Below are 16,436 nucleotides of genomic sequence, written 5' to 3' on the forward strand. Positions count from 1 at the left end.
AAAACAATATTTTTGCTTCTAGAGCATTTTTCGCAGCGGTTTAGATGGTACAATGGTTAGCTGTACTTGCTTGTTTTGTCACAAACTGAAATGAGGCTTTTAGCAACCAGGAAATGGTGGAGTGTAGGGTGTCTTTAACTACAGTAAGGTAAGATGTGTTTTTATAGTGCTGCACTGCGCACCAAAGCTTGCGAGCTAATGTTTGCTCTTGTCCAACGTTAAACCAACTCAGAAGTTCAGACATTCAAAGTCCTTCCATAGAAGCCACTCCTCCGTATGTATAATTGTGGGATTAATTCAGATCATGCATGTGATAAGATGCCCAGCGCTTCAAGGCACGCTTTCTCATTTAAGTTGCATCTCGCACCCTCACTGTGACTGGCACAGTGTGTTTCTTTAATTATGATTAAACCATGCTGTTTACGGCAAAATAGAATTAGATCTTAACGACTTTACTATACAGATTAACTCGCTGACCCGTTCAATAGCACGCTGCTCTATCCGCACTGATTGGTGAAGTAGTTTGTCGCACTAAATTTAAAACATTCCAGGGGTTTAACCAATTAAGTGTAATCAATGTGATCCAAATTAAAACAATAACTAGTAATGCTACATACTCAAAGGTTTAAATCTCACCTTTTAAAATGTACGTTCACAGATTGATTAATAAGCGTAAACGTTTTGGTCGGTACCAGAACCTTGCAGGTCCCCTAATCAGGGGACTTTACATCTAGAAGGTTTCAAAAAGGAACAAAAAAATAAGTAAATTAACCTGCAATTGTTTATGGTTTTGCTGGTTGGAGCAGTGAAATGGAACAAAGAGAGAAAATGATATATTCAGAAGGAAACAATTGGGGAAATAATTTTGGTTCCAACTAGAGGTCGACCGATTATGATTTTTCAACGGCGATGTCGATTATTGGAGGCCCAATTGAGCCGATACCGATTTAATCGACTTATTTTATTTGTAATAATGACAATTACAACAATACTGAATGAACACTTATTTTAACTTAATATAATACATCAATACAATCAATTTAGCCTCAAATAATGAAACATGTTCAATTTGGTTTAAATAATGCAAAAACAAAGTGTTGGAGAAGAAAGTAAAAGTGCAATATGTGCCATGTAAGAAAGCTAACGTTTAAGTTCCTTGGTCAGAACATGAGAACATATGAAGCTGGTGGTTCTTTTTAACATGAGTCTTCAATATTCCCAGGTAAGAAGTTTTAGGTTGTGGTTATTATAGGACTATTTCCCTCAATACCATTTGTATTTCATATACCTTTGACTATTGGATGTTCTTATAGGCACTTTAGTATTGCCAGTGTAACAGTATAGCTTCCGTCCCTCTCCTCGCCCCTGCCTGGGCTCGAACCAGCAACACAATGACAACAGCCACCATCGAAGCAGCGTTACCCATGCAGAGCAAGGGGAACAACTACTAGAAGGCTCGGAGCGAGTGACGTTTAGCGCGCACTAACTAGCTAGCCATTTCATTTCGGTTACACCAGCCTCATCTCGGGAGTTGATAGGCTTGAAGTCATAAACAGTGCAATGCTTGACGCACAACGAAGAGCTGCTGGCAAAACGCACAAGTGCTGTTTGAATGAATGTTTACGCGCCTGCTTCTGCCTACCACCGCTCAGTCAGATACTTAGATGCTTGTATGCTCAGTCAGATTATATGCAACGCAGGACACGCTAGATAATATCTAGTAATATCATCAACCATGTGTAGTTAACTTGTGATTATGATTGATTGTTTAATGATGATTGATTGGTAAGTTTAATGCTAGCTAGCAACTTACCTTGGCTTACTGAATTCGCGTAACAGGCAGTCTCCTTGTGGAGTGCAACGAGAGAGAGGCAGGTCGTTATTGTGTTAGACTAGTTAACTGTAAGGTTGCAAGATTGAGTCCCCCGAGCTGACAAGGTGAAAATCTGTCATTCTGCCCCTGAACGAGGCAGTTAACCCACAGTTCCTAGGCCGTCATTGAAAATAAGAATGTGTTCTTAACTGACATGCCTAGTTAAATAAAGGTATAAAAAAAAAAAATCAATTTACGATTTCCGATTTGTTATGAAAACTTGAAATCGGCCCTAATTAATCTGCCATTCCGATTAATCGGTCAACCTCTATTTCCAACCCATGGTTTCTAATCCGTTTTGGTTTAGTTCCCCATGCAGCTGTGCAATGCAGAGCGTGTCCCTGTAGTACATGGGCATAGACAGCGCAGCACCGCTGGTAGGTCTTGAGTTCCAAAAAAAAGTAATATAAAGTTGGGAATGATACCATGTCATGTATACAACATCTAAAGACCTACATCCCTATACTTGGAGTGTGTTTCTAAAAGGACATTTTGGGTAATTTCTTTTGTTTTTGTTCGTGTCTTTTGCATGCCCTGAGACTGAGCAATGAGGAAGTGAATTGCGGCTGCTGCACTATTTTCAAAAACAAGCCAAATCACTAAAGTGTGTAGACCCTATAACATGCCATTTACATAAAAAATTTAGCACTTAAGAATGATAAGATTGTGTTGTGCAGGAGCAGGGTGACCGTTTTGTGTGTGTGTATACAAAATGAACCAAGGTCTTTTTGGTCCAGGAACTTAGATCAGTTTGCCACAAACGCTGTGGAACTTCAGTGAAAAGAGTCTTAACCAGTGTTGGCATCATTTGCCCAACTGACGGCATATTTACACATATGTGATGCATAGTAAATTGTAGAAGGTATGGTTGGAGAAATAGCACTATAAAGCATTGACCAACCGAATAACATGGCAGGATTAGGCCAATGAACAGCTATTTGAATTAGGCCTAGTCTATGGTGAGCCAGTAGACTCAAGCTTGTAGTTTGTAATGTGAAATTCATTCCTGCCTTAAGTTGTTTTTTTACTAAGGCTATGAAAGTTAAGTTTAACAACTGGGCAAGACTTGATGTAGGCTCATTGATTAAAATCATATATTTCCCATTTTTATTGCTGTTTGGCAGGCCAGCAATACTGTAGTTGTTCAGTATTACTTGTGTAATTAAGCAATAGAGGCAAGATGAGCAACAATGGGGTTACAGCTATATCTGAAAATAGGCCTGATATGTCTTTTTTTTTAAGCGTTTAAGAAAGTGGAAGTATAGCACTGAAGTGCATTTATCAACAGACCAGTCTGGCCAACCTGTACATTTTGGCATTATACTTAATCTTTGAGCCTTCGGGCCATAGCAAACTGGCAGGCTTCCCCTCAATGCTCCATATGATGCCAGTAGTGAGTGATGTAGCCCAGCCTTTGGCATGCACAGCAAACTATGGTAGGACATAACTAACGAAAACATTACCCTTTCTTCCTTCTCCGTATGTTACCTGTGGCACCTGTGGATCTACGTATTGGAACTATTTCAACGAACGTTTCCCTTGGACATGTCTTCTGCTGTTTATTTTGTCATGGCTCTCAAACAAAACCAACTCTCTTTCTACCCCCCCTTACTTCTCCCCTGAATATGGACTTGAACTGCGTGCCATCGCACTGCCTTCCCCTCACCCCCTCAATCTGCTTCCTTGGTATGGTTGTTGATCCCTATAGCGCAACGAGCGGAACTTCCCTCAGGGAGGCCGGGGGGCAATGGGTCCTAACAACCAAGGGTTTGGCAGGGTCCGTGAGGAGTTTGATGGGCCTGCCAAGAAGCCCCGCTTTTAAATATTTTCAGTGTCCCTCATAGCAGTGTTTTTGTGTAGGTTCTCTGAACATCTTCACATTGAGTCATTGTTATATTTCAGTTGAAAGTGTTCTTGCACTTTAGCCTGAGGACTCATTCATTTTATGGCAAGTTAGGTTTTTCTTTTTTTCTTTTGTATTTGTAGTGTGAAATTGATGAATTGGTCACCCTCAGTAATCACATAGCGCTATCCCACCTATGTATAACTTTCTTTCCAGTTGTATCGTGCCCGTGTCGTAAATGGTGATAAGTGTCAACTTTTCTCACCTTTCTATGGCTGTGTTTTGTGCCATTTAAGATTTGAACTAAAAACATGTAACTTTACAATAAAGACCTAATTTGGTTCTTTCCAAACCTTCTTAAAGTTTATTTGAACCCAATTTTGAGTCCTAAATAAGCCCAGCAAGAGTTGACAAGCCTTTTTCCCTAGAGGTTTATTATGTTGGGCGCCGGGGGTGAACAGCAACTTTATAATGTAAATTATCACCATGTGAACTAAATGGAACAACATATGCATACTGGACAGTATTGATAAAGAAAGTTGACATTTTAGAGCACAATTAGGCCTGGTAGAAATTGTACTTTTGGGGCCCAATTTTGACAATGGAAATGAGCAGTGCTGTTGTCAAACGCAATTAATGCTTCTAGAATTGTTTGTTTATAAAAATTCCAGATTTGTAAAAAAAATGTATTCCCTTTGATTTTTGCGACTTACATTAAGAATTGTTTTAAAAGTATCATTTGTCTAGCTCTAATTGAAGTGTTATGGTTTTTGACAACTGTGCTGCTTTCTTTGCGTTGACAAAAAGGTAGTATGTTTGGCTCGTGTATTGTTCCCAAGTCGGCTACATATTATTGAACAGAGGTTGAAAGTCCTCTGACCACATTTAACATCTCAAAGCAGCACTTGATTCATCCACTGTCTCTTGATATTGCATCATTCAGTCTGTTTAATTGGAATGTATATCATACATGGGAATGTATGAAAACGATTTAAGAATGTTACCCTAAATAATTCCAGTTTCAGCCACTGTCTGACAGATGTTCTTAGGTCATAATTCAAATGGCCATGTTATTATGAGAAACGGGAACTGTGAGAGAAGTGGTACCCTTCAAGCTATCGTAGAACTTTTCAGCCTTCCACTTTGTCCATGGCTCCTTTGCTGAATTTCTTTAGTGTCTTTCATAGCCTAAGTACTGATAAACCAACAGGGATGTGAACGGATTCATTCCAGAGACTATAGTCACTTTGAAGTTTCACATGAACAGATTGGACAGCTAGGTCTGAAACATCATTAAAGGGATAGCTTGGGGTTTTAGCAATGAAGACCTTTATCCACTTCCAAAGGGTCTGATTAATTTCTGCCTACCATTTTACTTCCATTAAGAATAAAGTTAGAGGTAGTTTCGTAAGCCAGTGCTAACTAGTGCCAGCTTAGTGCAAAGACGAATTCTTGAGGATGCTAGCTGTACCTGGACTTCCAGTCCTTGCGCTAAGCTAGTTAGCATTTCCTCCCAAAATGACCTCTTATACTGGACGCAGAGACGGACTTGTGACCACCATTTTACGTCTGACTTCATTGCTAAAACCCCAAGCTATCCCTTTTAGGATTAGGGCACATTGTTTAAAAACTGTCAACATTATCTTTCACGCATTTATGGAGATGTTGAGATAAGAAAACACCAGCCCCTTGCGATAAATGTTCTTGATTTTTAAGACTGCTCGATTGGACCTCTAAATCTGAGACTTAAGACACAGCACACCAAAGGGTAGATATGTCAGCGATGTAAGCAACAACAAAAAAAGTAGATATATAATTACAAAGAAAGCTACAGAGAATGGAGAACATTGTCCGTGTAGTTACATTTTTATTTATTGAAGATCAAACTTGTGCTCCTACGAGAAGTTTAAAAATAATCTCATCCATATTTTTTACATCGCTGTTGAAATTGCACTAGTCACTGTGTACTTGAACTCAATAGGCTCTTAGAATTTTGTCAATTTCAAACAATTACAGCACAAATATTGATTGGTTGTGCTCAATGTTACTCAAATGACTACAAACAGTTGTCTAAACAAATCTGATTGGATACCTTAACACAAGTAATGTATACCATAAAACATTCAATGTTATTCCTGTATGTTTGTTTTTGTGTACATTTCTTCTTTGACAGGTTTGGCCACTTTAAAGGTTGCAGTGTGTAAGGAGACATTTCTAAAACAAGAAGTCCTAGGCCTAACTGAGTCGCACTTAATACAGTTTACTCCCGTGACTTGTCTTACACAGACCAACCTGATGAAGAGTCTTGCCTTAGTGAAGAGTTTTCAGCAGTTTTCAGTGATGTAACAGGGATACCAGTTGGGGAAATGGTTGTTTGATTAACAGAACAGTAAATAGCAACCCACTGTGACTGAAATCGGAACTGACACCCCATCTAAAATTCTAACTGGGTGTTGTCAACGTGTCTAGGTGATTTGGAAGACAATGAATGAAGCCAGTTTGCCAGAATGGCTGAATAACAAGAAGGCTGGATCTGGCTGTGTTTCATAGGGTGTATGTTTCTAGGTGAACTCTTAGTCAGCTCTTCCTGGACTACTCACCATGTTGGTCAACTTGCTATAGTAATGTTGACCTACAGTCAACTCGGTGGGATGTAGGCCTAGAAGTAGCAATGTACTGGGAAAGAAAGATCAGACTCATTTTAAAATTACATTTCAACTCCATCTGTGGTGATCTTATGTTAACAAAGGCAATGACCACAGTTGCTTTGGGTTGTTTTTACAGGCAGCTCAGTTCTGGTATTTTCACCACTAATTGCTCTTTCGACCAATCACATCAGATCTTTTCAGAGCTGATCTGATTGGTCAGAAGACTAATTAGTGGGTGATACAGTTTAAGAATTGGGCTGCCTGCCTAAACTCAGCCATGTCATACTGTTTGCAGATGGAATCACAGATCTGGACACAAACTAATGGTTAAAATAAATGTAGCTAGCTTTGTTTATGCACCTGTAGTGGGAATGTAGATCACCCCTTAGTTAGTTTTATTTATTATATATATATATATATATATATATATATATATATATATATATATATATATATATATATATATATATATATATATATATATTTGTTGTCCTGGCTTTATATGGATTATTGAAGTATTCTGAAATAGTTGCCAGACTTGTATAACCGATGGAAGTCTATAGTAGAACTTCCCCTTATTCCCCGTCACCCTTCAGCAGACTGAGGAGACCTGCGTACCTAATCAGGAGCGAGAAGCTTGTCTTTGTCAAGTGTCTTGAGTGCATGGGCGTGTAGTAGCTGTGCAATAAAATCCAACAGCCAGCCTGCCCCATTCCACAGTAGAGGCTCCAAGTAAAGGCTCCGGCAGTTGGTTACGTTGAGGATGAGTAGTTCTGCAGAAGTCAGTGGACAGTAGAGCCTGGACTTGTGTGCAGCGAGAGGTATGCTTACAGAGCCACTGAAAAGGTAAGTGTTCCTGTTAATGATTTGTTTAAATGCCAAACATGTACTGCTCTAACTTCCTCTGTCACCTGACGTGATGTGACAGTACAGGGGTTCTGGCATCACACTTCTGAAAAATGGAATCACAGTGCAGTACTCGTTCTTCCCTCCGTATGTGAACGTGTGGCAATGTGTTTTTAGCCTGTGCAGTATCTGGTATTTTTCCTTCATTTCTGACTGAAGCTGGTCTCTGTATGAAACAAACTGTATATGGACTGCTGTGTCACTGGCTCAACAAATAGTGTGTGATGGTGTATACCCACAACTTGACTTTGGTTCAATCAACACAACTCCTTTTGTTGAGACTTCTTTCAAGCTGTAATGACAAGTGCAATGGGAGGGGGGGGGGTGTTACTGGCAATTGTATTTTTGACATTGAATTATCTGGTTCCTTGGCCCTGTAGAAGGGACTTTTGGTTGTTGGTCGGGATCTTTATTGTTGATCTTGACCTCCTGTTTAATCAAGTAATAGAGGAAGCATTTTGTGAAGCCTGTCCATTGTCCAATGTTTGCCTAATATTAAAACATCATTTATTTTGCCTTTATTGCAAACCTTCGTAAATCATGTAGACCAAGGCCAAAATGTAGCCGCTAAGGTGTATCGTAGTACTCGAGCACAGGACTCCGACTCAAGTCGGACTAGTTATTTTCAATACAGAAACGATAGCTCGACTCAAGCAATATTCAGCACTAGACTTTTTGTGTGTGTCTAGGGATGTGAGAATCAACCTGGTGACCATGTTCATTTCGACTTGACGTGTGCTCTAAGTGGACTGGCAAGTGATATTTGCCCAGTCGATTCAATGTTACGGCAAAGAAACTCCTTAAAGACCCCTAACGAGTAATTGTCAATGTATTTTATCAGCGGTTCAGATTTGCAATGTTCCGAATACCCATACTAGCGTACTCTGTGCTTAAACTGCATACTATTTAGCACGTACCTTTTAGTAATAAGTATGCCACAGTCGCAACGCAATAGTGGCTCGTGACTGGCTGAGTAGGTGGGACGGGGCCGAGTGCGGGTGGGTTTTTCCAGCCTGATAATAGCACATTTTTGATACATTTCTCTAATCTCTGAATAGGAATGGCATAATATGCCTACTCGGGATGGTTATAGGCAGACTACCACATTTGACCTATACTATAAGCCATAACATATTTTATAGTGAAACCAAAGGGCTGTGAGATCTCTGTGTGTGTGTGTCAATTTAAATGATTTTACTGAGTTACATTTCATATAAGGAAATAAATTAATTAGGCAATAATCTATGGATTTCACATGACTGGGCAGGGGTGCAGCCATGGGTGGGGGGGGGGCATATGTGATCGGCAACCTCCAATTTCCAGATTTGCTTGGTTGTGTGGTTCATCATTATGGGTTCTTACACTTTCTCAGTTGCTCCCCTAGGTCATTTAGGAAGGTTTTAGTTTGACTTATGACTTTTGTTACACCCAGCTTTCATTTATGTACTCTGAGATTGTAATGGAAATGGCAAACATGAGCTTGTTGATTTTAATTTTATACTTGACAACTGAGTAGGCTGGGAACAGCCTCTAAGTTTGTAGAATGTGACTTTGGTGTATTGCTAAGATCAACTAGAATGTGTCATTTTCAAGTGTTAATCCACTGGGCTATTCTTGGGTGGGTGGACCGTTGTGGGACTGGGTTTGGGTCTATCTGGGTCATTCACAGCCTAGCTATTCATAAAGAGCACTTGGTCACTTCACTTGATACTATAGTGTGGCAACTACCATACACAAGAAGGCACTTTCTCTTTCTCTCTCCTGTACCTTGGAAAGACCTGTGACTCTGTCCAAAAATGGCAGCCTGTTCCCCCCCCTTTTGTATTTTAGGGCTGACCCCATTTAGTTGATTGTTTGGTCGATAGACCGTGTATGTTGACCAAGATTTCCTTGGTTGAGCAGCAGCAAAAAAAATAAGTCAATGGTGTACAAGACACCTGTCTGGTTCGTGCCTGTCTTCGTGGACAAATCCATTGTGGAGGCCCTGTGGGGATGGCCATGTCCATCACTCTCAGACATGTTCTACTGATTGTGTACTGTTAAGGACAATGGTGCAACACTAAAATAATATTTTTTTAACATGCGCTTTCTCCCTCGTTTGCAAGCGGTCGCTGTCAGCGGTTTTGAAATATCAGTCCTCTGTTCATTTAATTTTATTTATTTAACCTTTTATTTAACCAGGTAGGCCAGTTGAGAACAAGTTCTCATTTGCAACTGCAACCTGGCCAAGATAAAGCAAAGTGGTGCGACACACAAACAACAGTTACACATGAAATAAACAAACGTACAGTCAATAACACATCAGAAAAGTCTATATACAGTGTGTGCAAATGTTGAATTGCCACCTTTTCCCAGACCATGTTATGTGCATAATAGAAATGTTAAACGCATTGGTGTTGAGAGAAATGCAGCGGAGGCAGGTGACAAGAAAACAGCCCTTGACATATTTGTCTAGGAAAAGTGAGGAAATCCCAACTTAATTAATGTCTTTAATCAATAGCCTAAATGTGCCATATATATAAATTCTCTAAGCGGCCTCAAACGGTAGTATACGTGCGTGACAGATCATGCTTCTGTTGCCTGTTTTATTAATAGCCTACTTATTCCCATGCAACCACGTGGAATAAACAATTTCACAAATTCGGCTGTTTTTAGTCTTTGCTATATGCTGTAATAAAGGCGTTACACTTTTTGTTAGAACAGCCTCTGGTATTATTTATTTAGTGTGTACACTGTTCCAAATGATCAGAAAGGATGTATAATAACCCTCGATCTTGATATTATTATGATCATTATAATAAGTGATGTCATTATCATTAGGCTTAGTATAACAGCCTTGTATAACCAACATTGAGCTGTAAGGCCTAAGAGCGCATCCTGTTTAGTCTTAATACTGTAATTTACTTGGGCCTGTATTTCAATATATATATCATTGTACGCCATTGTAGCGATAATTAATTTGTTCGTCATCACACAGCGTACGAGTCATTTGGATTTTAAATGCAATGAAGCATTCAAAAAATATATATATATAATAATAAAGCAACCATTGAATAATTAGCCTAAACAGTAAATAAACTGCTCTATTTCTGCAATTGCATTCACAAATGCATGCGACTGTTTTTAGTCTTGCTGTAAAAGGCTTTACAAAAAAATACTTTCTGGTATGCATATTTGGTTAGTGTTTATGTTTTTCCAAACGGTCAGAAATGTTTGAAATCTAACCGCAGCAGTTTGGCACACCATTGTATGTATGTATGTATGTATGTATGTATGTATGTATGTATGTATGGTATGTATGGTATGTATGTATGTATGTATGTATGTATGTATGTATGTATGTATGTATGTATGTATGTATGTATGTATGTATGTATGTATGTATGTATGTATGTATGTATGTATGTATGTATGTATGTATGTATGTATGTATGTCTTTTTTTTCTTGATCTCCAAGATTTTCCACAACTATTCAGTTATTCCACACATCTGACTTCCCCTTTTACCTGAGCAACCAGTAAACATTCATGTTCTGACTTAATTTGTCACATGCTCTGCATCCATTTTGCTGTCACATGTTACGGAGTTAGTAGTTTCTAACCAATTTATTGATGTGGTTATGATATTGTATAGGTCATGCCCCATTGGTCAAGTGCATAGGCCTACATGTGTCACGTAAAGAGAGCAAGGGTTTAGGGATTGTTTTAACCTAAACATTTGGGTAACTGAAATTTACATTCAGAAATAGCTCTTATGTTGCTGCTTCAGCAACACGGACGATAAACTGTTCTGTGGTGGTCGCTGCAGCAGGGAGGAGGACACAACGGGTACAAGTCAAACGCTGTCTTATATTTATTTTTTTGGTAGCAGCAGGTCTGAGCCCTGCCCGGCACAAATCAATTGTGGTCGGAGTCCCTCTAGTCATTTGTCGTAATTATTTCATCCAACAGTGTGCTTAAAGCATCAAACAAGCTCAGTGCATATAGTTGATTTGATTAAAACACGCAAAGTCTATATATGGGAAAATACACATTTTTTTTCCATTTTGACCTATTGATTAGTCGAAAGAACAGACTACTCTCGGTTGACCTATATATATTTTTTTTGTCGGGGACAGCCCTAGTGCATTTCATGCTTCGAGGTATCATCAATCCTCCTGTCTTATATCAGTGACATTCTCAAGCCAGTGACCAGCCAGCCAATTGTAAAGGGTTCAGTTCACAAGGACTGTGCCAACCTCCTTGGTGTAGCAGTTTGTATGTAAACGGTGTCTCATGCAGCAAACTTAGTGTTGGTTATCTTGGACTGTAAGCGTCTTGTGTAGAGAACTACCATGAGCAGTGAAATCAGCCCTAGGGCTGTCTAGTGTGTCTGTCTGCACTGTGATCCATTTCCCCTCGGGAGTCTCCTCTTTGAGTGGCCAGTCTGCTTCTCCGTATCCCCTTCAGAGTGTGATGCCAGAACTACCCTCCATGGCCTCAGGGCCTCTACTGGAAAGGGCAATGCCTTTATCCAAACTCGTTCTGCAAGACCGACGTCGCAAATGCCCATCATGATGTTTAAGGTGAAAGCGTCTTCATTAGGTGCAACTCCTGACGTTTTGGGGGGTTTGCAATAACAATACTTTTCCACTGTCAACCAAGTCAAGCTTACCTTGCTTTGTAACTGTTTTCAGTCCTCATGTTTTTGCATGATTGGTGTTATGGCTCTTATGCATTTGCCTGTTCCCTCTGGAGTTACAAAAAATGTTGCTATAAAGTGACGTAGCCTACATACCTAACTACAGTGGGGAGAACAAGTATTTGATACACTGCCGATTCTGCAGGTTTTGTTACTTACAAAGCATGTAGAGTTCTATCATTTTTATCATACGTACACTTCAACTGTGAGAGACAGAATCTAAAACAAAATTCCAGCAAATCACATTGTATGATTTTTAAGTAATTAATTTGCATTTTATTGCATGACAAGTATTTGATACATCAGAAAAGCAGAACTTAATATTTGATACAGAAACCTTTGTTTTCAATTACAGAGATCATACGTTTCCTGTAGTTCTTGACCAGGTTTTTTAGCCCACTCCTCCATGCAGACCTTCTCCAGATCCTTCAGGTTTCGGGGCTGTCGCTGGGCAATACGGACTGTCAGCTCCCTCCAAAGATGTTCTATTGGGTTCAGGTCTGGAGACTGGCTAGGTCACTCCAGGACCTTGAGATGCTTCTTACGGAGCCACTCCTTAGTTGCCCTGGCTGTGTGTTTCGGGTCGTTGTCATGCTTGAAGACCCAGACACGACCCATCTTCAATGCGCTTACTGAGGGAAGGAGGTTGTTGGCCAAGATCTCGCGATACATGGCCCCATCCATCCTCCCCTCAATACGGTGCAGTTGTCCTGTCCCCTTTGTAGAAAAGCATCCCCAATGATGTTTCCACCTCCATGCTTCACGGTTGGGATGGTGTTCTTGGGGTTGTACTCATCCTTCTTCCTCCAAACACGGCAAGTGGAGTTTAGACCCAAAAGCTCTATTTTTGTCTCATCAGACCACATGACCTTCTCAAATTCTTCCTCTGGATCATCCAGATGGTCATTGGCAAATTTCAGACGGGCCTGGACATGCGCTGGCTTGAGCAGGGGGACCTTGCGTGCGCTGCAGCATTTTAATCCATGACGGCGTAGTGTGTTACTAATGGTTTTCTTTGAGACTGTGGTCCCAGCTCTCTTCAGGTCATTAACCAGGTCCTGCCGTGTAGTTCTGGGCTGATCCCTCACCTTCCTCATGATCATTGATGCCCCACGAGGTGAGATCTTGCATGGAGCCCCAGACCGAGGGTGATTGACTGTCATCTTGAACATCATCCATTTTCTAATAATTGCGCCAACAGTTGTTGCCTTCTCACCAAGCTGCTTGCCTATTGTCCTGTAGCCCATCCCAGCCTTGTGCAGGTCTACAATTTTATCCCTGATGTCCTTACACAGCTCTCTGGTCTTGGCCATTGTGGAGAGGTTGGAGTCTGTTTGATTGAGTGTGTGGACAGGTGTCTTTTATACAGGTAGCGAGTTCAAACAGGTGCAGTTAATACAGGTTATGAGTGGAGAACAGGAGGGCTTCTTAAAGAAAAACTAACAGGTCTCTGAGATCTGGAATTCTTACTGGTTGGTAGGTGATCAAATACTTATGTCATGCAATAAAATGCAAATGAATTGCTTAAAAATCATACAATGTGATTATCTGGATTGTTGTTTTAGATTCAATCTCTCACAGTTGAAGTGTACCTATGATAAAAATTACAGACCTCTACATGCTTTGTAAGTAGGAAACACTGCCGATATTGCAGGTTATCGAATACTTGTTCTCCCCGCTGTATGTCAAGATTTAATGTCTGACATTAATTGGCACAAGTTATTTTAACATTTTAAACAATCTGTCATTTACATCTAGTGCATGCATGTACTGTAGTTTTTGTAATTTAAATTCCAAAAAGCCTAATCCACTTTCAAGTCCTCTACATCCCTGTAGTTTAGCACTCATATCTACAGTTATTTGTGTACTAGTGTACACTAATTACACTAGTGTAATTCATAGCTTTGAGCTCATTGTTTTTCTCTTACTGCAGGTGCCTCGAGTGATTGTAGGAGGCTGAGGAGCTGCTTCTGGTTTAACATATGGTAAGCTACCTGCAGAGGGGCTAGATGGAAGCCTTTTAGTCATTACACCAAAGGGCACTAGTCTGAATTGATGTCATGTTGCTAAGACATTGTTTACCTTTTTGAAGCCTTAAGTCTCTTAAGTGCTCATATTAAACAAATGGAAATGTTTTTGGGGGGAGCATGCACTCCTGGACCCCCCCTGATTTTTGACAAAGTTGCTTCATTCTTAGTGGAAGTTGTTGACTTAAGTTTTTCTTTTGTTGTTGCAGGTTAACTGAAGAGACTGATGTCTGTTCAAACCTGTGCAGGGGCGCCTCTGGTCCATCCTAAAACAAGGATATGGTCTATCCTAAAGCAAGGAAATGGATCTGCAGGTTGGTTGAACTATTCTCAAACACATTAGTTTAAATAGTGTGGTTGCTTGTTCTTGAATGGCGCAGTGGTCAAAAGCACTGCACCGCAGTGCTGAGGCACCACTCTACAGCCTGAGGTTTGATCTCATGCTGTGTCACAACCGGCTGTGACCGGGAGCCCCATAGGACTGCGCACAATTGGCCCAACGCCGTCCGTGGTAGGGGAGGGTTTGGATGGTGGGGTTCTCCTTGACTCATTGTGCTCTAGTGACAAGCTGACTCTGGTTTTCAGTCTAACAGTTTTTCCTCCCACACATTGAGGCTGACATCTGGGTTAAGCGAGCAGTGTGTTAAGTAGGGGGCCGGGCGGGTCATGTCTCGGAGGACGCATGGCTCGACCTTTGCCTCTTCCGAGCCCATTGAGAAGTTGCAGAGATGAGCCAAGGGAGGTAATTCGGGGAGAAAGAAAATGTTTAACCCAGTTATTTTATTTTTGCTTGTGGCCATGGACGGGCCTGGTTAGTGCTGGGACGGGAGACGGCCTTGGAAAACTAGGTGGTTGCGCTGTTATTGCTTGATTTCATGTTTGTCGATCATTTCCAATGGATGACGTTATTTGTAGCGACTCAATATATGTTACATTTTTTCTCCCATAAGAACCAGGCGGACGTGAAGTGTGATGCCGCCCCAGCATCCAACCAGCAGAAAAGCTAGAAGTTCAACAGGAGACTCTTAAAAAAAAAAATTTTAAATGTATTTTTCTACACAAAATTGCAATAAAAGGTTCAACTTGGAGATTTGTCCATTTTTTTTTTGTTTTGATTAAACCTGTAATTGTCCTAGTGCAGCTCTAGAGATCTGACAACTATCCACAGGGATGTTATGGCTATCTAATAGCACTGGTAACACTTCATTTTATGGCACGGTTTCCACTGGAGTTTACCACACAAATTCAATATTCTTACAATTCAACACAATTGGTACTAAATTGTGCCTAGTGGTGCTTGTTAAATTACCATAATTCAGGTGCCATTAAGTGTCAATGTAAAATAAAGTACTGCCTCTGGTATTCCCCTTGCCTCATTCAACAGTTGAATAGAACTGATTGAACTTAAATGTGCAGGTTTAACATGGAAATCCTCCTACCATTATCAACAAGTGTGAAAGTTAACATGTTTATTGATCTGCCATGAATATATTTTTGTATACCTATTTAGCTTGTTCTGTGTGTCTCAAAGCTTTTAAACTCGCTGAGACACTCCTATTCTGACCTGTCTCGGAAGCCTCTTGTCCGGTTACAGTTAAGGGCAAGGTACAATGTTTCCCTGTGCTGGATCACGCTTGTATCCTGTGGGTTGGCTGTCACTGCTGGAGATGGTCCAGCGAAAGGGGCACCGTGCTGGAAGCTGAAACCGAGGAAACAGAAGGCATGGAGAATGTGTGCCTGAAATTTCCCCAAAGCCCATGAGCTAGAAATGATTTGAACGTTATCATTTATAGTAGACATTTCAAGATGATCGAAGAAATGTTCTCGGTATATCTCACGAAGACCTGTTGCTTTCATAAAGATCAACTGTACACTAAGAGCAGGAAATACTAATCATTCTTACATGGGGCGTTTAGAAAGTATTCAGAACCCTTTTTCCACATTTTAGAAAACGGCTAATGTATTTAAATTATGTAAATAAGGTATTACTTTTTTTTTTAATACATTTGCTAAAATGTCTGAACCTGTTCACTTTGTCATGAGGTTTTGTGTGTCAATTGAGGATTGCTTTTTTTACTTAATACATTTTAGAATAAGGCTTTAACGTAACAATGTGGAAAAAGAGGTGTCTGATTACTTCCTGAATGTGCTGCATGACCATTAATTTAAAGAACCTAAAAGCAGTGGTTTAGGACTCTGCTTCATGTTGAATCTGAATAAGACTTAATTAGTCAATGCTCCGACTTGAATGCTTCCAAGTTTCTCAAATCTGAACAAAAACATTAATTGGAAAAATAATAGGTATTTTTATCACGCTGCCCTACAATTTTTGACTACTTTCAAGTTTGAATAGAGATGAAGTATGGCGCACACATACTTTTTTTGTTGCTTAATATGCACAAAGTTATGAGTGGATCATCGGATCCTTCTGCAGCCCAGTACCCAGTTTCACAATAGAC

The 16,436-nt window shown here is 40.2% G+C and overlaps 1 protein-coding gene across 3 annotated transcripts in view; it reads left to right on the forward strand.

Moving 5' to 3' along the window:
* LOC110496149 (splicing factor, proline- and glutamine-rich) overlaps positions 1–15,065 on the forward strand; it is a 28,550-nt gene extending 13,485 nt beyond the window's left edge. Inside the window, exons 10-12 of one of the 3 annotated variants that reach the window (XR_002469521.2) lie at positions 13,884–13,935; positions 14,187–14,291; positions 14,928–15,065. Coding sequence is in view for 2 of the 3 variants with exons in the window: in XM_021571876.2 (XP_021427551.1) it covers positions 3,582–3,695 (114 nt within the window). In the remaining variant the exon portion in view is untranslated. Of the gene's footprint in view, positions 1–3,581; positions 4,073–13,883; positions 13,936–14,186 lie in introns of those variants that run through there. The other 2 variants (XM_036952667.1, XM_021571876.2) reach the window with 2 other exon arrangements.
* The last annotated feature ends 1,371 nt before the right edge of the window (positions 15,066–16,436 follow it).

Source organism: Oncorhynchus mykiss, chromosome 18, assembly GCF_013265735.2.
Source record: "Oncorhynchus mykiss isolate Arlee chromosome 18, USDA_OmykA_1.1, whole genome shotgun sequence".
Classification (NCBI taxonomy): domain Eukaryota; kingdom Metazoa; phylum Chordata; class Actinopteri; order Salmoniformes; family Salmonidae; genus Oncorhynchus; species Oncorhynchus mykiss.